Consider the following 22,024-nt stretch of genomic DNA (forward strand, 5'->3'; position numbering starts at 1 on the left):
CAAAAAGAAGGGGACTGGACGGAGCACAACTTAATCCTGGAGGAAAACCATTAAGGCTCCTGATAGGAAAGAGCGGCCAGCTTCGACACCAGTCTGACCTAAAAGCTCGTGATGGGACGTGAACTCACAGCCACTGCATAATAGCCCAGAACTTTAGTCACTACGCTATGTAGCTGTATCAGAAGCTATGGTCACAAGGAAGTCCAGATGAGAACAGTCAGAGAGACCCTCCTCAAAGGCTCGAAGGGAGCCGACTGCAGAGCGCGCAGAACCAAATTGAGATCCCAAGGAGACAAAGGGGGAACATACGGGGAACCGAATGCGCCACCCCCGAAGAAAGGTCACCACCGGACCCTTAAGAGCAAGGGACCTCTGACGGCCCGCGCCGAAACCTGACCTTACAGGGAACTAAGCGACAGTCCCTGCACAAGCCCAGACTGAAGAAAAGACAGTACCATCAAGATGGAAAACCGAAGGGGAGGGAACCCCGAACCCTCAAAAAAGGATAGGAAGGCCATCCAGGTACGATAGTAAATCCGGGAGGAAGAAGACTTCCCCGGACTGATCATGGTCCTAACCACTGAATCCGAGAACCCCATCTTTATCAGGATGGCGATTTCAACAGTCACGCCGGTAAACGAAGAGACCGCAAATTCCGGTGGAAGAACGGGCCCTGAGACAGTAAGTCCTGTCCGTCGGGAAGAGGCCATGGGGCGTCCGCCAGCAACCGAGCCACGTCCGAAAAACCACGCGCGGCGAGGCCACTCTGGGGTGATGAGAACGGTCGGAGTCCCTTCCGCCTCGAACTGGCGTAGACCCTTTGGTAGGAGAGGAAAACAGAGGAGGCTGAAGTCCTGCCACGGAGACACCTGCGCATCCATCCGTACGCCTCCGGATCTCGGGCGCGAGCCAGGACCACTGGGATCTTGTTGTTGAACCCGGACGCCATTAAGTCCACATCCGGACGGTCCCATCTGTGGCAGATTTCTTCGAACCCTTCTGGATGCAGAGACCACTCGCTTGGATCCACCGTGTTGTGGCTTAGAAAGTCCGCTGTCCAGTTGTCCATTCCTGGAATGCAAACTGCTGACAACACCGGAACGTGAGTCTCCGCCCACGTCAGAATTCACTTCACCTCCTGCATCACCATCCGGCTGCGGGTCCCGTCCTGATGGTCGATATAGGCCACGGCCGCGGCATTGCCCGTTTGAACCCGCACTGGGAGGCCCGCAAGGAGAGAGGTCCAATAGGAGAGAGAGAGCGGAAAAAATCGCCCTCAATTCCAGAAAGTTGATTGGAAGGCGAGACTCTGCCGCCGGCCAAATTCCTTGAACCGTGCGAGACTGGAAAACGCCCCCCCAACCCAGGATGCTGGCATCGGTGGCGGCGATCGTCCAGGAGAATGCGAGAAAGGAACTCCCCGACCTCAGGTTCTTTGGGAACAGCCACCAAGGGAGAACTGCCCGAACCCGCTGAAAGGTAAAGGATCTCCTGTTGCGCCAGGCGAGTGTGAAACTGGGCATATGGAAAGGCCTCGAAAGAGGCTACCATAAGACCCAGGACCTGCAAGTATTCCCGAATGGAGAGGCACGGGGAGCGCAGCAGATGCGACACTGCCCCCTGGACCTGGGAGGACTTGAAGGCTGGTAGAATACTTTGGCAGCCGAGGTGTCCAAAATCACCCTCCGGAAGGAGAGCCTCTGGGACGGGAAGAGGCAGGAGTTTGGGAAAGTTACCAGGCAGCCGAACCGTTCCAGGGTCTGAACAGTGATCCGGACGCTGTCCGTGGTCTGCGGTAGAGAGGGGGGCCTCTATCCGGATATCGTCCCGACAGGGCAGCAAAGGAATGCCCCTGGTACGAAGAAGCGCCATGAGCGGTCCAGGACCGTGGCAAGGACCCGCGGGGTGGTCGCCAACCCGAAGGAAGGGCGACAAACTGACAGTGTCGACCCATAATGGCGAAGCGCAGGAATCGATGGTGGGATTCCGCAATCGGGACATGTGATAGGCCTAGGAGCAGCAGGGCGGGCTGACTGGGCCCTCTAGTGCCGGGAAGGCTGGTGCAAAGGAAGGCCTCTTTGCGGGCGACCTGAGACCCCCGGCGGAGGAAGCAGGCGACGGCCTACCAGATGAGAAACGGCAAAAGGCATGCAGAGACGAACTCGTCCAGCTGATCCCCACAAGGCCTGGAAACCCCAAAGGGGAGATTAGCAAGGGAACGCTTGGTGGAGGCGTCAGCGTCCTACACCTTCAATCAGATCTCTTCGCGCTGAGTGACAGAGATGGCCAACCTGCGGGCAAAGAGGGAAACAATGTCCCTAGAAGCTTCGCAAAGAATGTTAGAAGCCTGAGACATCTGGAGAACCAACTCCAGTGTGTTAGTAGCCGCATCTCGTACCGCCAGTTCCTGGTGGTGGTGTTGTAACCACACCGAGAGAGCACTGGCTACCCCTGCTGAGTGAAAGGTAGGTCACAGGGACGCGCTGCCAGCGAAAAAAGGACCTGGAAGAGAGTCTATGCGTCTGTCTACAGCATCCTGGAAAGAGGAACTGACTAAGACAGGAAGGGCCACATAATTGGCTAATCCAGCCACCGGAGGATCCACCTTAGGGGGAGGAGACACCTCTCCTCGCCGTCAGCAGGGAAAGGAAAGTATATTCATGCGCTGGGTGGTCGAGAACCTTATTAAGACCACCCCAGGCCCTGGACATGACCGCGGAAAAATCCCTCATGGACCGGGAACATGGTAGTCTCCGACTGCCTGGACGGAAAAAGGGGGAACTCCTGACCAGTGGAAGGAGGAGAATCCCCTTGGAGAATAAAGGTGTCTCGGACAGTCACCACTAAGTCAGCCACCCTGGTGGAGAGCTTAGGCGAGGGGTCCCGCTCCATGACCTAATCAGAGCCGGAAATTCTCCTTCAGACTTGCGCTCCCTAAGGGAGGGGAAAGTCGCCCGAACGCGCCTCTAGACGAAGGGGGGGGGGGGGGGGGGAGAGCCAGAGCCATCCGAGGAGGGATGCTGCTGCTCACGCTCCCTGTTAGTATTCGGGCGTCTTCTGTGGAAAACCACTTAGAGAGGTGGTTGGCGTCACAGGATTTGAAAATGCCCTATAGTCCAAAAAGGACGTGGCTCGTCCGAGCCGGATAATTCTCCTTCGGAGTACTCTCCCTAGGGAGGGGGAAGAGCAGTCCGCAAGCGCCACCGGCGAGGTGAGGGGGGTGGAGAGACAGAGACATCCGAGGTGGGATGCTGCCGCTCACGCTGCCTCTTCGTAGTCAGTCACCCACTGTGGGGACCACTGAGAGAGATGGAGTCGTTAGCGCCACAGGATTAAAGGACATGGTTGCCTTGGTGACTAAGACCAATTTAGCGGCCGCGCTGGACATGGCAGATGCCCAAGCGGGGACCGCAGGCCCCCAGGGACGTGGAGGAGGGGTGGAGGAGGGGGGTAAGGCAGGGATGCAGGTAATACTTATCTGCTCCTGCAGAACTTCTCCCTCGACTCCAGGACCAGCAGGGATGCACCTCATCAGGCTTCTGACTCCTTGTCCAGGAGTGCAGTGTTCTGGTGGAGGGTGGCAGCAGGAGACCCAGTAGCTGGTGGGATACCGGAGCTGCAGGTCGAGCCCGGATCCACTTGTCTTCTTTGGGGGGCAATGGAGGCAGCCAGGCAGCGTCCAAGGACGGCAGCGGGCATTCCACGGGGGACCAGGAAGGCGCCATGCCGACCTGTGTCCCCATCTAGAATAATATAAACAATTTTTGAAGGCTGAAAGGGGCTTTGAACTCAGAAAGCCTGGACATGGGGCAACAGCAGCAGTACCACTGAGCTACCAGCTTGCCTGGCACAAAACGGAGTAGAGTGATGAGGAGCTGCACGGCCATGAGCAAACAGAGTCTCCGGTGTAAGGAGAGTCAGAGCGGCATGCCGAGGCTCCGCCTCCCCTAACGCGTCATTATGGCGTGAAAAAAGCGCGCAAAAATAAGCGCGCGCGCGAAAATATGCGCGCGCGCGAAAATATGCGCGCGCGCGAAAATATGCGCGAGCGCGAAAATATGCGCGAAAATAAGCGCACCACGTGGAGGAGCGGCCTGCCGGCGGGCGCTGAGGGAGCGCAGCAGCCAAGGCCCGACGAGAGAAGCGCTGAAGCCCACAGTTTAAGGGGAAGAGATGCCAGTACTCCAGTGCCAAAATGAAGAAAGTGCCCCATCAGGATCCTTCTTCAAGCTCACCCAGGCAGCCACAGACAAATAGACACAGAGGGAGGGGGAGGGATTGCAACACTTATCTGCTCAGCATGCTCCCTCGATGTCCAGACCAGCAGGGATGCGCCTCTTCAGACTTCTGACTCCAATCCAGGAGAACAGTGCTCTGGAGGAGGGTAGGCAGCAGGCGTCCCAGCAGCTGGTGGGATGCCGGAGCTAACAGGTCGAGCCCGGATCCACTTATCTTCTTGGGGGGAAATGGAGGCAGCCAGGCAACGTCCCAAAGACGGCGGCGGGCACTCCACGGGGGACCAGGAAGGCGCCATGCCGACCTGTGTCCCCATCTAGAATAAAAATAACAAAAAGGAGTAGAATCAGAGAGTGTCAACCTCCTTCACCAGACACTAAGCAAAGACTGAGTTCCTCCTGGTGGAGTCTGGGGGTATAGCCCGAGGAGGAGGAGCTCTTTCATTTGCATAGTGTCCCTCCTACTAATACCTCTAAGCTATACCCATGGTCTGTGTCCCCCAATGGAAAAAAGCACGAGAAAAAAATCACCTTAATCCACTTGCTCGCGCAGCCCGGCTTCTCTTCTGTCTTCTTTTTTGCTGTGTGTAGAAAAAAGGACCTGTGGTGAAGTCACATGATCCATCACCATAGTAAAAGATCATGTGACGAACCATGTGATGACCGGAGTGACGTCACCACAGGTCCTTTTCCTGCACACAGCAAAAAAAAGAAAATGCTATTATTTTCCCTTATAACCATGTTATAAGGGAAAATAATAATGATCGGGTCTCCATCCCGATCATCTCCTAGCAACCGTGCGTGAAAATCGCACCGCAGCCGCACTTGCTTGCGATTTTCACGCAACCCTATTCATTTCTATGGGGCCTGCGTTACATGAAAAACGCCCAATATAGAGCATGCTGCGATTTTCATGCAACGCACAAGTGATGCGTGAAAATCACCACTTATGTGAACAGCCCCATAGAAATGAATAGGTCCTGATTCAGTGCGGGTGCAATGCGTTCAACTCACGCATCGCATCCGCGCGGAATACTCGCCCGTGTGAAAGGGGCCTTAAGTCCCTGATACAGCGCAGCGATGTATCAGCCGGGAGGGAGGAGGGGCCGGTGCAGTCACTGTACTCTTACACCGGCCCCGCCGCTCACAGCAGTATAATATCTAAAGACTATTCCTTAACCGGCAGTAACTTAAACTTTAAATCAGCGCTATGATCTTTATTACCTCACAATGAAGCTCCGGTAACAGGCAAAGCGGGCGGCGGCGTAACATCACTTACTCACGAGACGTGCCTGCTCCGCCCGCTTTATGAATGAAGCAGACACGCCACCGCCCGCTCTGCCTGTTACTGGAGCGTCATTGTAAGTTAATAAAGATCATAGTGGCGGGGCAGGTGTATTGGGGAACACTGTTATGGGGGAGATCTGTGGATGACACATATAGCATAAGATGCTATATAGTGTCATAGATCCCCCCCATAGCAGTTTCATCCACAGATCCCCCTCCCCAATAACAGTGTCATGCACAGATCCCCCTCCCCAATAACAGTGTCATCCACAGATCCCCCCCCTCCCCATAACCGTGCCATCCACAGATCCCCCCCCCCTCCCCATAACCGCGCCATCCACAGATCCCCCCCCCTCCCCATAACCGTGCCATCCACAGATCCCCCCCCCCTCCCCATAACCGTGCCATCCACAGATCCCCCCCCCCTCCCCATAACCGTGCCATCCACAGATCCCCCCCCCTCCCCATAACCGTGCCATCCACAGATCCCCCCCCCCTCCCCATAACCGTGCCATCCACAGATCCCCCCCCTCCCCATAACCGTGCCATCCACAGATCCCCCCCTCCCCATAACCGTGCCATCCACAGAACCCCCATGGCAATGGACCCACCATCTTTTCCCAGCCCATAGTAGTTCCTACGTGGGAAACTGGGAATGTGAAAAGAAAAAAAGATTAGTTACCATGGCAGCCAGGACGCTACTGAACCCCTGGCTGCCATGGTCCGTTCCCTGGCTCAGTTTTATCAGACGGACAGTAAAACGCTGCAAGCAGTGTTTTGTTGTCCGCCTCCAGAGCAGAATGGTGACGGAACAGAGACAAACTGATGCATTCTGAGCGGATCCTTTTCCATTCAGAATCCATTAGAGCAAAACTGATCCGTTTTGGACCTCTTCTGAGAGCCCTGATCGGATCTCACAAACGGAAACCAAAACGCCAGTGAGAAAGTAGCCTTACACTGTACATATTTCACACATGTTCCAGTTATTTCAGTCATGTGGATACCTAAGTATAGTTTTTTGCTTTCACGTAAAGTATGCACAATAACACGTATTTTTTGCAAAACGATCACTTATTTTTTCCAGGCTTTTTGTTTAAACATTTTTTATCACAGTTTTTATTACATTTCTTAAATTCCCATCAAAGAATTAACGGACTTTTTAGTTATCCTTCTGTATGCTAATACATTATGCTCTGCGTCTCCATGGCACAGGCTGCAGGAGTACTGACCTTAGAGTCATGGGATCCTTTCTAGGTCCCCGGGGCTGACTGCACAGGGCTTACTGAGCCCCCACTCAGATCACTGGGACACAGAGGGCGAAAATCCCCTATGATCATGCTGTGGTCACAGACTGTGGGAATCAATTGACCAGAGCATGATCAAAGGAGATTTGTAAGAACAACTTCGTCTGTAGAGCGGGCGTGCCCATAGAAGAACTCTGCTCCTTCTTAAACAGTGACCACAGAAGACAATGGGTGGTCCACAGAATAGACAGGTTGTGGCCAACTGCTGGGACCCTTTACTGATCACAAGGGGGTAAGGTGGAGAGGAGTTTAAATCAAGGCACAACCCGTTTAACCAGTGCCTGTAGAAGCAGATCATAATTTGGTCCCACTGCTGGTGCCTTCAGGTATTCTCCAGCACTCTGGTGACGCACTTCAGTAGAAGAGGCTCAATGCACACGGAGGGAACGCCTTGCAGGGCAGTCTGAAATTGAACAAGAAGAGGCACATGTTACCAGCCTTTGCTGTGTTAGAAAGGATATCACTAAAGCGTTTACCTTTAAAGGGGTTGTCCCACGAAAAATATTCTGCAATTTTCAAACCAGCACCTGGATCTGAATACTTTTGTAATTGCATGTAATTAAAAAATTTGTATAGCTACTGAGTTATTCTATAAAATGTATCTGTATAGCGCCACCTGCTGTTTCTTTTTTTTTTCTTCTTCTCTATCCACTTCACTGAGGTGGACGCACATGCTCAGTTCCATCCTTCAGCTGCCTACTGAGCTGTCATAGGAGAGAGCAGCAGCAAGAAGGAGACTCCCCTAAGCTCTTATAGGGAAAGTGCTATAGTAGAAAGGACACACCCTCCTAAGCTACTAGCAAGATATAAATCTAGCAGAGCAATTGGAGTAATGTATGGAGAAATCTCTGTGTGTGTCCATGTGAGGTACAGGGCTGCTTATAGCTTTGTTAGAGATTGTCATGTACTACATGTTGCCTGAATTTACATTAATCATGGTATAACCCCTTTAAAGGCTATGTACGCCTTGCGGGGCAACTTTTTTGTTATTGCATTGTACTTATTTTGAGCTAAAATCATTTTTTCAATTAGTCTTTATTAAAAATATGGAATCCTTTTTGTGTACAGAGCTGACACTCTTTGTGTACAAGCTGACTAAGGATTTTCTGTCATCTGGGGAGCAGACGGACTCCTTATCTCTGCTCTCTGACCTTACATAACACTCATTATAGCTCAGTTCTTATCTTACTGATAAGAACGTGGCTTAAATAAGTGTTTATGACCTCTCAATAGTTTAGCGATAAGGTTTATTAGATGACTGGCACAAAGTGAAAGTAAGATGCATACAGATAGAAAAACAGCTTTGTGACAGAACGGCTCAATATTTTTAATAAAGGCCAATCAACAATATGATTTTTAGCCAAAAATAAGAAAAATGGAATCATTAACCAAAACTGCCTCCGAAGGTATGCTAAACAATGCATATTTTAGCCCCATATACCACTTTTTCAAATCAGCACCCTTCTTTCCCTGTGCTCGGCATCACTGCATCCTGACAGGATGTTTACATGCAGAACTTCCTGTTTTCATAAGCTTCCCGATAGGTTTGCTAACTAAACCCTTCTTGGGCTTGCTCTGCCTAACTAACATGGAGGTGTAGAGGTGCGGCTCATGCAGAGGATACAATGTGACATATGGAGCAAGCCCCGCTAAACAATACAGAGCAAACCATGCATGGCGTGGTTAGAAAGCTCAGCAGGAAGCTGATGAAAACAGGAAGTTCTGCATGTAAATATCCTGCAAAGAGGCAGTGTTGCAGAGAACAGGGGAAGGAAAGTGCTGACATGGAAAACAGCTATATGTGGCAAAAATATGCCATCGTCTAGACCAGTGATAGGCAAACTGCGGCTCTCCAGCTGTTTCAGAACTACAACTCCCAGCATGCAAAGACTGCCTACAGCTTTCAGCCTACAGCAGGGCATGGTAGGAGTTGTAGTTTGGCAACAGCTGGAGAGCCGCAGTTTGCCTATCACTGGACTAGACAATAAAAAAAAATAGGAAATCGGAGAACCTCTAATGTATTTTGGACAAAAATATTGCTAATACAGTATTTAGTCTGCATTCACATTGATGTATTCATGGAATGTTTGAAGTTTTTACCACAATCGGGAGCAAATCCCATCGCAGAGGAAAGCTGGAAGATCTCTCTTTGAAAGTTTTATAGAAGAAGATTAGAGAAAAGGGTCTGCTTTCATTTCAAGAAATAGCGCCCCTCTTGTGCATAAAGGTCGGTTCACGCCTCCGTTTAACTGATCCAGCAGGATGTTTTCTCACCAGACCCAACCTAGCCGGATGCTGCCGTTCACTGCCGGGCCCTATCAACTATAATAGGATCCGGACGCTTTCTGGCGAAATGCCAGCTTTTAGCAGGACAAAAAATGTTGCAGTCAACGGGTTAAGTCTGGCTGAAAACCGGCGCTTATAGTCAAAGGGTCCAGCGGTGCATGGCAGTATACGGTGAACTCCAGCAGGCTGTTCTCTGCCGGATCTGTTAAAGGTGTGAATCTACCCTAAGATGACAAAGTGCTGTGTTGATGTTTAATAGCTTTAGGCCTCATGCACATAACCGTGGTGTGTTTTGCGGTCCGAAAATCGCGGATCCGCAAAACACGGATGGCGTCCGTGCGCGTTCCGCAATTTGCGGAACGGCACGGACAGCCTTCAATATAAATGCCTATTCTTGTCCGCTAAGCGTGGACAAGAATAGGACATGTTATATTTTTTTAGCAGGGCCACGGAACGGAGCAACGGATGTGGACAGCACATGGAGTGCTGTCCGCATCTTTTGCAGCCCTATTGAAGTGAATCGGTCCGCATCCGAGCCGCCAAAACGGCGGCTCGGATGTGGACCCAAATAACGGCCGTGTGCATGAGGCCTTAGGCAGAGTTCAAAGGTTATTGAAAATCTAGCGGAAAAATCAGCTACGGTTTTTGGTGTGTGTCTGCAGCAAAAAAAAAAAAATAAAACATGAAAAACCGCACTCTCTATTGCAAAGGGTGAAATTCGCTAAAGGAATCCTCTGTATAAATTTCACATTCTGCGGATGTGGGTGAGAATACAGAAATTCTCCACCACTTTGCTGGGACTGTACAACGCTGCAACGGCAAATCTGCAGCTAATCTGTCACGTGTGACCACGGCCTTAAAGGGGTTTTTCCAGGAGTTAAATATTGATGACCTATCCACAGGAGAACTTCGGTCTCTTCATACAATACCAAGTACAGCGCCATACATTGTACAGTGGCTGTTCTTGGTATTGCAGCTCAATCCCATTCACTTGAATTGGACTGAGCTGCACAAAAGCCATGGACTTGGTGTCACACGCTGAGGAAGAAGTAATTTTTAACTCCTGGAAAACCCCTTTAACTTGACTGGTGCTGATCTGCAATGCCAGATACAGCTGTTTCTGGGGGAATATAAAAGTAGACCTTTATTTCTAAAATTATGCAACCTGTAAAATGAGCTTGTTTCCTAACAACAATGGACGCAGCCTGTGGCAAGCAGTGTAGTAATGTGTATTCCAGCGACTGCTCCCATCAATACTCACTCTGACTTGCCCTTTGGAGCAGTTGTCTAGAAGCAGCAGGCATTCAGTAGCTCCATTGAGTAAAGCTTCGGTCACAGGCCCAGAATTCTGATTGGACTCAGAAGAAAGCTCATATATCAGTTTTATAAGCGATTTTAGGAGTAGAGGCAGCCTCGGAGGGATCCTTGGGAAAAAAAAAAAAGTGGACAGACCATCAGACCTGTGCTGGAGGAAATGTAACATCACTGACTGGAAACTATAGGAATGCACAGGGCAACAGGACAGAGGAGAAGATAGGAAGAGCCACCAACGTGGGTCCAATCAGGAGAATATGAATTAAGAAGAACCTCTCCAGCCCACCTCGGCCATGCATATTTGATGGTTCCTTGTAAGGTTTCCAGGATGCAGAGGCGAGCAGTTTCTTCTGGCCCATCATAAACCTCCAGATACCCAACTATGACACGCAGCAGCCTCTTCATGTGACGGGCAATCCCCACTCCAAGCCTAGAATCAATAATGAAAGTCAATTAGCAACATAACATACGTTTTGTATTATAAGATAAAAATCTTGCTAAAAAGTGCCTGTGTCTTATAGTCTAGCGGTCAGGGTGGTCCAGTAGTGCCAGACCTCCCTGACTGCTCCCTTAATGGTCCAGCAGAGAGCTCATACAACAGTCTGCCCGATCACAGAGCGGTGGTCTGCCCAGCAGTGCAGGCAGGAGCGGGGGATGAACGATCGTCCAGCACATGGAGACAACACAGCCTGGAGGTCAAGCTGCTCAAGAAAAGGAGATGAAAACTCCCATCAAGCACAGCTGTAGGAAGCCTGATGAAGTCATGAGTTGGAGAGGCCAAACCAGGAGGAATATACAACTAGCACTAGTGTACAGACATGTGAGGCTTTATTAAAGGGTGTGTGTTTGTATGCATGCATATGCAGCAGAGCTGTGTGTGTATGTGGATTATATATGGACTGCAGAGCTGTGTGTATAATGTGCATGCAGCAGGGCTGTGTGTGTATAATGTGCATGCAGCAGGGCTGTGTGTGTATAATGTGCATGCAGCAGGGCTGTGTGTGTATAATGTGCATGCAGCAGGGCTGTGTGTGTATAATGTGCATGCAGCAGGGCTGTGTGTGTATAATGTGCATGCAGCAGGGCTGTGTGTGTATATATAATGTGCATGCAGCAGGGCTGTGTGTGTATAATGTGCATGCAGCAGGGCTGTGTGTATATATAATGTGCATGCAGCAGGGCTGTGTGTGTATAATGTGCATGCAGCAGGGCTGTGTGTGTATATATAATGTGCATGCAGCAGGGCTGTGTGTGTATATATAATGTGCATGCAGCAGGGCTGTGTGTGTATATATAATGTGCATGCAGCAGGGCTGTGTGTATATATAATGTGCATGCAGCAGGGCTGTGTGTGTATATAATGTGCATGCAGCAGGGCTGTGTGTGTATATAATGTGCATGCAGCAGGGCTGTGTGTGTATATAATGTGCATGCAGCAGGGCTGTGTGTGTATATAATGTGCATGCAGCAGGGCTGTGTGTGTATATAATGTGCATGCAGCAGGGCTGTGTGTGTATATAATGTGCATGCAGCAGGGCTGTGTGTGTATATAATGTGCATGCAGCAGGGCTGTGTGTGTATATAATGTGCATGCAGCAGGGCTGTGTGTGTATAATGTGAATGCAGCATGTGTGTATAATGCGCATGCATAATGGCTGTGTGTGTAATGTGCATGCAGCAGGGCTGTGTGTGTATAATGTGCATGCAGCAGGGCTGTGTGTGTGTATAATGTGCATGCATAATGGCTGTGTGTGTGTGTGTGTGTGTGTGTGTGTATATAATGTGCATGCAGCATGGCTGTGTGTATAATGTGCATGCAGCATGTGTGTATAATGTGCATGCATAATGGCTGTGTGTGTATAATGTGCATGCAGCAGGGCTGTGTGTGTATAATGTGCATGCAGCAGGGCTGTGTGTGTGTATAATGTGCTTGCAGCAGGGCTGTGTGTGTGTATAATGTGCATGCAGCAGGGCTGTGTGTGTGTATAATGTGCTTGCAGCAGGGCTGTGTGTGTGTATAATGTGCATGCAGCAGGGCTGTGTGTGTGTATGATGTGCATGCAGCAGGGCTGTGTGTGTATGATGTGCATGCAGCAGGGCTGTGTGTGTGTATAATGTGCATGCAGCAGGGCTGTGTGTGTGTGTGTGTGTATAATGTGCATGCAGCAGGGCTGTGTGTGTGTATAATGTGCATGCAGCAGGGCTGTGTGTGTAATGTGCATGCAGCAGGGCTGTGTGTAATGTGCATGCAGCAGGGCTGTGTGTGTAATGTGCATGCAGCAGGGCTGTGTGTGTAATGTGCATGCAGCAGGGCTGTGTGTGCAATGTGCATGCAGCAGGGCTGTGTGTGCAATGTGCATGCAGCATGGCTGTCTGTGTAATGTGCATGCAGCAGGGCTGTGTGTGTGTATAATGTGCATGCAGCAGGGCTGTGTGTGTGTATAATGTGCATGCAGCAGGGCTGTGTGTGTGTGTATAATGTGCATGCAGCAGGGCTGTGTGTGTGTGTATAATGTGCATGCAGCAGGGCTGTGTGTGTGTATAATGTGCATGCAGCAGGGCTGTGTGTGTGTATAATGTGCATGCAGCAGGGCTGTGTGTGTATAATGTGCATGCAGCAGGGCTGTGTGTGTGTATAATGTGCATGCAGCAGGGCTGTCTGTGTAATGTGCATGCAGCAGGGCTGTGTGTGTAATGTGCATGCAGCAGGGCTGTGTGTGCAATGTGCATGCAGCATGGCTGTCTGTGTAATGTGAATGCAGCAGGGCTGTGTGTATAATGTGCATGCAGCAAGGCTGTGTGTGTGCGCAATGTGCATGCAGCAGGGCTGTGTGTATAATGTGCATGCAGCAGGGCTGTGTGTGTGTGCGCAATGTGCATGCAGCAGGGCTGTCTGTGTAATGTGCATGCAGCAGGGCTGTGTGTGTATATTGTGCATGCAGCAGGGCTGTGTGTGTATATTGTGCATGCAGCAGGGCTGTGTGTGTGTGTGTATATATATATATAAAGTAATCGTGAGCGGTGTGTTTGTATAATGTGCGTATATGATTGGTGGGGGTCCGACACCTGGGACCCTCGATGATCAGCTGGGTAGGCAGCGGCACTGCTGTGACCTTCTCTCAGCTCACCAAGCACAGCGCCGTACATTGTATAGTGGCTGTGCTTGGTATTGCAGCTCAGTCCCATTCACTTGAGCTGCTCCTAGGCCAAGTGATCGATGAATGTGATGTCACTGGCCTAGGAAAAAACGGAGAGAGAACTGCTGATCGGTGGGAGTCCCAGGTGTCAGACCCCCCCCGATCAGCAGAAAAAATAAAAATATCTCAGAAATCCCCTTTAAAGCGGTGACCACATGCACTGTTGCTGGGTGTTATAACGGTCAGCAGATGACACACTAAGGTTACGAGGAGCTGACCAAAACTATTAGCCTCCTCTACGCTAGACCCCAAAGTTACTGACTTTGACCCCTCCATTTCATTAAACCACCAGGGAAGGTTCAATAAGTAGTTGCCTAATCCTGGGGTGCGTCTTATAGTCAGAAAAGTTACTGGTAATTATTAATGCAGATAACATGCATCAAAAACAGTCTCCGTTTTGTAGTCACCCCACAGTTTCCTAATGAATGGCAGCAAGCACAGGTCAAGAAGACCTTCAGAAACTAATACAGTAATGGATATCACTTAGTAATACGATGAAGGTCCTTTATTTTCTAAAACCCGTAATACCACTATAACGGGAAAGGAGGGCAGTAGGAGAATATAAAATGGCGCTCTGAGACCTTATCTGCAGTACTACTCATGTGATATCACAGATAATAGTCCACAATCATGATCGCATTTGCCATGTGAAGCCCTCAGTAGGACCACTGTCGATATGTATCATTAGGGCCTGTGGACTTCATAGCAGGATTTGGGACCAGAATGAGAAGCGGATGATAACAGTGTTGAGATCTCAACCAACTGTGTACTGCATGGTCCCCTACTGACTACAATGAGCGCTGTTAGGCTAGGACTTCACCGCCACTTTAGTCACAAAACTTCAAGGGGAATACAAGTCACATGACCAGAAGATACGTGGGATTTGGTTGCAAGTACTTGAGTTGCAGGCACTTTCCATCCAAGTTGTACATGGCGAGAAAAATGAAGCAGATCTGTATGTTTCTCGACTGTTGCATCGGTCGCGTAGTGAAGCAACCACATTCACAATCATCGCCCCAGCGATCTTGGGGTTACGAAATCATCTCATCATCAGGGGAACTACAAGAATATCACCATATATACAGTGCACGAAGCCTGCAGTGAACATGTCTTCACCTGTTCTGAAGAGCCGGCAGGTTGCGCGCATACAGTCTACGCAGAGGAATTCTGTGCTCCATCTCCATGTGGGTAAGAACCAGCTGCACGACTTGGTCTGAAGGATTCTCTGCGTCCTTTTGGTACGCGCCCACTGCCGCTGGTGGCTTGTGGAGGACAGGGAACAGATCCCTCAAGCAGGGAAGGACCACCTGATGGAAGGAAACCAGAAGGATTACTATCAAGAAGCTGGCTGGTAACCACCTCCATCACAGCCACCCTCATCTGTCTTGGTGAAGAACTCTCTTGTCACCAGGGCTGCACCACCAATGAGGCGATCGCCTCAGGCAGCCCTGGGTAGGCGCAAGGGGGGGGAAGGGGGGGCAGCAGAAGGGCCATGAGCAATGAGCACTTTTATTGTGGCAAATGGGTTAGGTTAAGAAATTGGCATGGGGTGGTGCCGTTTCAGTTTTCACCTCAGGCAGCAGAAAGGCTTATAAAGCTCTCCAGGACTAAAGACTACTCTAAAGCTGGAGATCTAAGTCTTGATTTTTATTTTAATTTATTACAGAGAAGTCTATGGAGAAAACGGCAGAAAAACCCAGAGCATGCTGTGATAAAAAAAAAAGCCAATGAACAAAAGTCTTAAATCGGCGAAACAAAAAAAGAAATAAGGCCTCTTTCACACTTGCGTTGTCCGGATCCGGTGTGTACTCCACTTGCCGGAATTACACGCCGGATCCGGAAAAACGCAAGTATACTGAAAGCATTTGAAGACGGATCCGTCTTAAAGTCCTGGTTGCCATAGTAGGAGCGGGGGAGCGGTATACTTACAGTCCGCGGGGCTCCCGGGGCGCTCCAGAATGATGTCAGAGTGCCATGCGATCACGTGATCCATGCGCTTGGGGCGCCCTGACGTCACTCTGGAGCGCCCCAGGAGCCGCACGGACGGTAAGTATACTGCTCCCCCGCTCCCCACTACACTTTACCATGGCTGACAGGACTTTAGCGTCCCGGCAGCCATGGCAACCATTCAGAAAAAGCTAAACGTCGGATCCGGCAATGCCTTTCAATGGGCATTAATTCCGGATCCGGCCTTGCAGCAAGTCTTCAGGATTTTTGGCCGGAGCAAAAAGCGCAGCATGCTGCAGTATTTTCTCCGGCCAAAAAACGTTCCGTTCCGGAACTGAAGACATCCTGATGCATCCTGAACGGATTTCACTCCATTTAGAATGCATTAGGATAAAACTGACGGAACTCTATGCCGGAAGACAATAACGCAGGTGTGAAAGAGCCCTAAATTCAATGACTTCCTAGCAGCCAACACGTAATATCTGGTTAACATGAAACCATCCTGAAAGTAGAGACAAACAGCCTACTTTCTGCGTTGGTCCGCGTTTTTTTTGTTTTGTTTTACAAAGATGTTTGCGAGTTACTGAAATTGTTTTTATTTCTGATATTTTTGACACGAGATGTGTTTTTGCCTTTATTTTCAAAGGTTTTTGCCACGTGTTTTTAAATGTGTTTGTTTTTTGAGGTTCAGTACATTTGGCTTTCGGGTACCTTCATAGATTCTTGGAATAGAAGTCACACTAAAAGTACAATAAAAGCAAATGAATGAAGAAAAGGTGAATGAAGAGAGAAACTGCAGACGGTAGCTTTATCAGTGGACAAGATCTTCTGGAGCTGGTAACCATGTTAGAGGTCACCATGAAGGCACCGGCTCCTTCCCTGGTCGAGTGGACACTCTTCCGCCTGATGAAGGGCACCCTATGTGCCCGAAATGTTGCTCTGTGTACCACCATGTCCAGACAAAAAAAATCTATTAAGCATCATAAAAAACTGGAGTGCTGTCTAAATTGTTTGACACAGAGGTCATTATCTTCCTTACCTCAAGAACTTCAGCCTCTGTAATGTAGAGGTGGTTACGAAGGGCGTGATACACGACCAGGGCCCGGTTATACTGCCTCAGCTCTGCCGCCGGCTGTCAGAGGAGAGAACAGTCAGCATTAGACCAGATCACTAGTATTCAGCCTGCTGACCATATACAGTCCTGATCAAAAGTTTAAGACCACTTGAAAAAGGCAAAAAATCATATTTAGCATGGCTGGATCTTAACAAGGTTCCAAGTAGAGCTTCAACATGCAACAAGAAGAAATGGGAGTGAGACAAAACATTTTTTGAGCATTCAATTTAATGAAAACAACGAATAAACTGAAACAGGCTGTTTTTCAGCTGATCAAAAGTTTAGGACCACACCTCAAAAAAAAATAAAAAATAAAAAAAGAAACCCCCCCAAATCAGAAGATGTTATTCTCCTGGAAGAAGTCCCTTGTACTGCGGGCATTGTGTACTGTAACGTTGTCCTGTTGAAAAACCCAGTCGTTACCACACAGACGAGGGCCCTCAGTCATGAGGAATGCTCTCTGCAACATCTGGACAAAGCCAGCGGCCATTTGACACCCCTGCACTTCCTGAAGCTCCATTGTTCCACTGAAGGAAAAAGCACCCCACACCATTATGGTGCCCCCTCCACTGTGGCATGGAGAAAACATTTCAGGTGGGATCTGCTTGTCATGCCAGTAACGTTGGAAACCATCAGGACCATCAAGGTTACATTTTTTCTCATCAGAGAATAAAACTTTCTTCCACCTTTGAATGTCCCATGTATGGTGCTCTCTCGCAAAGTCCAAACGAGCAGTTCTGTGGTGTTCAAGGAGACAAGGTCTTTGAAGATGTTTTTTGTTTTTGAAGCCCTTCAGTCTCAGATACCATCTGATGGTTATGGGGCTGCAGTCAGCACCAGTAAGGGCCTTAATTTGGGTCGAGGATCATCCAGTGTCTTGACGGACAGCCAATTGGATCCTCCGGCTCAGTGCTGATGACATTTTTTTGGGTCTTCCACTTGACTTTTTTGTTCCATAACCCTCAGGATCATTTAAGAAATTCCAAATGACTGTCTTACTGCGTCCCACCTCAGCAGCGATGGCGCGCTGTGAGACCCTGCTTATGCAGTTCAACAACCCAACCAAGTTCAAAAAGGGAGAGTTTTTTTGCCTTTGCCATCACAACGTGTGACTACCTGACAGAAAATGACTCCACATCTTTGCACAGATTTGGCCTTTTAAAGGCATGTGGTCCTAAACTGTGGATCAGCTGAAAAACAGCCTGTTTCAGTTTATTTGTTGTTTTCATTAAATTGAAGGCTCAAAAAGTATTTTGTCTCACTCCCATTTCTTCTTGTTGCATGTTGAAGCTCTACTTGGAACCTTGTTAAGATCCAACAATGTAAAATATGATTTTTTGCCATTTTTCAAGTGGTCTTAAACTTTTGATCAGGACTGTATATTCCTGGTGGTCAGACTCCAGGGCACCCACACCACATGAGTACAGCACTGGTCACCATCAGCGATAGACTGCTCAGTCTGGTCGCTGTAGTGCGATTACAGATTGTTATACTGAAGGTGGATAGTAAACCACATCACCCCCTCCAGGGCTTTCCACCTATACAGCTCCACTGCCCGCTTGGTGCACTGCAGGAACTACAATACTGCTCCACTGTAATACCAAACACAGAAGCAGCAGGGGGGTGTTAAAAAGGTTGTCTCAGGCATCCTCAAACTGCGGCCCTCCAGCTGTTGCAAAACTACAACTCCCAGCATGCCCGAACAGCCTACAGCAGGGCATTGTGGGAGTTGTAGTTGTACAACAGCTGGAGGGCCGCAGTTTGAGGATGCCTGGGTTGTCTGAAGGGAGGACAAAAAATAAATAAAAATTTAAAATAATGAAGCATTACTCACCTCACCGATCCTCTGCCACTGCTGGTTCTCCATTTTCTGTTCCTAGCGCAACACAAAGGAAAAGGTAAGAGAGGCCTGCTTAGCTAATCACTGGCTTAGGACAGGCTGAGAGGGAATCTCCTGCCATTTCTTCTGTGTCGAGCTGGCAACAGGAAGCGGTGACTCTGTAGTGCAGGGGGATCGGTGAGGTGAGTAATGCTTCTTTTTTATTTTAAAACTATTCTGACCCTTATTAAAGAATTGCCTCTTACCACATTCTTGATGATATGATGCAGGCAGTGTATGCCAAGCACCTTGTTCTCCAGCTTGTGGTCATCGGAAAAGAGGAGTGACGGGGGCATCACCCTACTTAGAAAGTCAGAAAGCCATGGCCGGGGCACCTGCAGCAGCATCCAGGAGAAGACCAGCCTGGCTTCTGGGTGCGACTCCCATGTGTCTCTAGAATAAAATATAATTTTATATTATTGAGCCGGGTGCCAACCAGAACCTGGAAATGCGTTTCAATCAGGGGATGTTGTGGGCAGTCCTGGCTCCTTAGTAGGAAGAGTCCTGTTTTCCATGCACACAGCTGTATAAGGGTATGGCCACACGCACCAGAAAGAAAGAGAAAAAAGAAAAAAATCAGCTTCAGATTTTACCACAAATCCCATCCTGAGGGGATGTGCCCATGTGGCTCCATTGGGTATATAGAGCATCTGTAGCGGTTAGTGTGCCCTCTACAGTCATGCCATGCTCCACCAGATGCTGTACGTGGAAGCATAACGTCTAAGGGAGAATGTCTTTCTACACATGGAGAAGGGTACACTCCATAATAGGCACAGTCCGCTCTGCCCCGAAGGAGTCTCAGACGCTTCTGTTGGCTTTTGAACCCAGTATCTGGAGGGCCCGGAACCTGTAGAGGGCCAGGGATTTTTGCAGAGGAGAGTGAAGGGAACCGAGAACGACTGTGGGTAATTAAAGGGGTACTCCAGGCACAAGAAATGGACAGGGGATAACAGCCACACTGATCACTAAAACAGGGGTCCCACGTTTGAATGGAGCGGCAAAAGAGAAGAGGGAGAGGGGCTCATAGGGTAGAACTAGGTAGAAAGCAATAAATAGTTAGGCTGGTGAGAGCAGATGGTCGGGGCCGCCGGCATCGTTCACTCCTCCCCAGCGGGGCCGCCGGCATCGTTCACTCCTCCCCAGCGGGGCCGCCGGCATCGTTCACTCCTCCCCAGCGGGGCCGCCGGCTTCGTTCACTCCTCCCCAGCGGGGCCGCCGGCTTCGTTCACTCCCCCCCAGCGGGGCCGCCGGCGTCGTTCACTCCCCCCTAGCGGGGCCGCCGGCATCGTTCACTCCCCCCTAGCGGGGCCGCCGGCGTCGTTCACTCCCCCCTAGCGGGGCCGCCGGCGTCGTTCACTCCCCCCTAGCGGGGCCGCCGGCGTCGTTCACTCCCCCCTAGCGGGGCCGCCGGCGTCGTTCACTCCCCCCTAGCGGGGCCGCCGGCGTCGTTCACTCCCCCCTAGCGGGGCCGCCGGCGTCGTTCACTCCCCCCTAGCGGGGCCGCCGGCGTCGTTCACTCCCCCCTAGCGGGGCCGCCGGCGTCGTTCACTCCCCCCTAGCGGGGCCGCCGGCGTCGTTCACTCCCCCCTAGCGGGGCCGCCGGCGTCGTTCACTCCCCCCTAGCGGGGCCGCCGGCGTCGTTCACTCCCCCCTAGCGGGGCCGCCGGCGTCGTTCACTCCCCCCTAGCGGGGCCGCCGGCGTCGTTCACTCCCCCCTAGCGGGGCCGCCGGCGTCGTTCACTCCCCCCTAGCGGGGCCGCCGGCGTCGTTCACTCCCCCCTAGCGGGGCCGCCGGCGTCGTTCACTCCCCCCTAGCGGGGCCGCCAGCGTCGTTCACTCCCCCCTAGCGGGGCCGCCGGCGTCGTTCACTCCCCCCTAGCGGGGCCGCCGGCGTCGTTCACTCCTCCCTAGCGGGGCCGCCGGCGTCGTTCACTCCCCCCTAGCGGGGCCGCCGGCGTCGTTCACGCCTCCCTAGCGGGGCCGCCGGCGTCGTTCACGCCTCCCTAGCGGGGCCGCCGGCGTCGTTCACGCCTCCCTAGCGGGGCCGCCGGCGTCGTTCACGCCTCCCTAGCGGGGCCGCCGGCATCGTTCACTCCTCTCTAGCGGGGCCGCCGGTATTGTTCACGTGTTTTTTTTTGTTCTAATTTCCCATGTCACTATCTATATTAAACAAAAAAAATCCTGCAGTCTTCACAGCAGTCACTAAGCCTAATAATATGTTAATGTACAAGTAACTTTCCAGCAGTCATCTCATTATCACCAGACAGAATTACAATGACAGATAACACCTCTATATAGATATCACAGGATCCACCGTTCTCGCGATCACAGCTTATCAGCTCCCTCCTGACCTCTGCACAGGTCACTGCCGATGCCTAGAAAACCCTACCATAGAAGTCCGTGGGGCCAGCTCCGTCCATTGTGTCTATGGCCCATGAAAAACGGCATCAAGGAACCTGAACAAAACCTGCCCATGTGAATATACCCTGACAGTGATATACATCAGACTGCAGGGGCAGGGCCGTAGGATCTAGCGTCCGTCTGTCAGGTCACATACATCCGGGGCCCTGGCTGCACACACGCTCTATACACAGACAGTTCTCACTTGCGGAGCCGGGGTCCCAGCAGCCCCAGGGCCTCCCTGAAGGTGGTGAACGGCTGCTCCTGGCGCCCTTTGAGCAGTTCGGCCAATGACGTACAGTGTGACACCTCCAGGAGGGATCGCAGCAGCTGATTGGCCAGACGGCGGGACTGTGCGTTGCTCCATGGTGTGTCCGGAATATGGGCCCCACACAAGAGCAGCAGCGGAGCGGTGGCGCAGTGCAAAACACACTGGGGGTCTATTATACCAGAGGAGGTGCTGGACACTGGCTCCAAGTCAGGTGCAGTCTTTGAATTAGGGGCCCCTTTATTTTCTGATGGGGCCACATCAAGCTCCGCCAATGATAAAAGTGCCTCTTCACCCTTTCCTTGTAAGATAGGATCACACCAGTCCTCCTCTGTGGATGTGGGGCCCTCTCCTGCTTCACACACAGCCTCCAATAGCAGTTTCCCAGACTCCTCTGCGCCCTCTGGCTTCACTACTTGCTCCGCCTTCGCGGATCGAGCGCCGGTCACATGACCGCCAGGCGACGCTTCACTCACAGCCTTCAGGAGCAGGAGAGAGGCCCGGAGCGCCGCCGCCGCTCTAGCCGGAACCTGCTTCTGACCCCCAGGCTCCGGACCCGGCGCCGCCCAGGTAACCAGCGCTTGCAGCAGCTCCGCGCAGCCAGCCGGGGTGCGGGGGAGAGCGGGAGGACGGCCGAGACAGGCGCAGAGCCCGGAGAGAGCGCGCCATAGTGGATGCTCGGCAGCTGCCATGTCAACACCGGAACGCCCCGCCCCCGGATACTAGCTTCTAAGTGGGCGTCCATATTAACTGCTGGCACGGCGGCTGCGGCGGCCATTTTATCTAATGGTAG

The 22,024-nt window shown here is 51.1% G+C and overlaps 1 protein-coding gene across 1 annotated transcript; it reads right to left on the reverse strand.

Moving 5' to 3' along the window:
• Nucleotides 1-6,614: 6,614 nt before the first annotated feature.
• TTI2 (TELO2 interacting protein 2) lies at nucleotides 6,615-22,006 on the reverse strand. Its single transcript, XM_044278736.1, has 7 exons — nucleotides 21,169-22,006; nucleotides 18,770-18,956; nucleotides 16,610-16,702; nucleotides 14,740-14,930; nucleotides 10,713-10,856; nucleotides 10,374-10,536; nucleotides 6,615-7,229 (listed from the first exon to the last, which is right to left on the reverse strand). The coding sequence occupies exons 1-7, from the start codon at nucleotides 21,921-21,923 to the stop codon at nucleotides 7,149-7,151; spliced, it is 1,614 nt and encodes a 537-aa protein (XP_044134671.1). The 5' UTR covers nucleotides 21,924-22,006; the 3' UTR covers nucleotides 6,615-7,148.
• Nucleotides 22,007-22,024: the final 18 nt, after the last annotated feature.

The sequence above is a fragment of the Bufo gargarizans genome, chromosome 2, assembly GCF_014858855.1.
Source record: "Bufo gargarizans isolate SCDJY-AF-19 chromosome 2, ASM1485885v1, whole genome shotgun sequence".
NCBI lineage: Eukaryota > Metazoa > Chordata > Amphibia > Anura > Bufonidae > Bufo > Bufo gargarizans.

Bases quoted from the DNA above. Each gene is read 5' to 3' on its own strand.
- TTI2 (XM_044278736.1), bottom strand. From the start codon at position 21,923: ATGGCAGCTGCCGAGCATCCACTATGGCGCGCTCTCTCCGGGCTCTGC. The intron at 10,857-14,739 runs GTGAAGACATGT...TATTGATTCTAG, and splicing joins CTGCCGGCTCTTCAGAACAG to GCTTGGAGTGGGGATTGCCC. The intron at 7,230-10,373 runs GTGAGTATTGAT...GTTCAATTTCAG, and splicing joins GCTCCAAAGGGCAAGTCAGA to ACTGCCCTGCAAGGCGTTCC.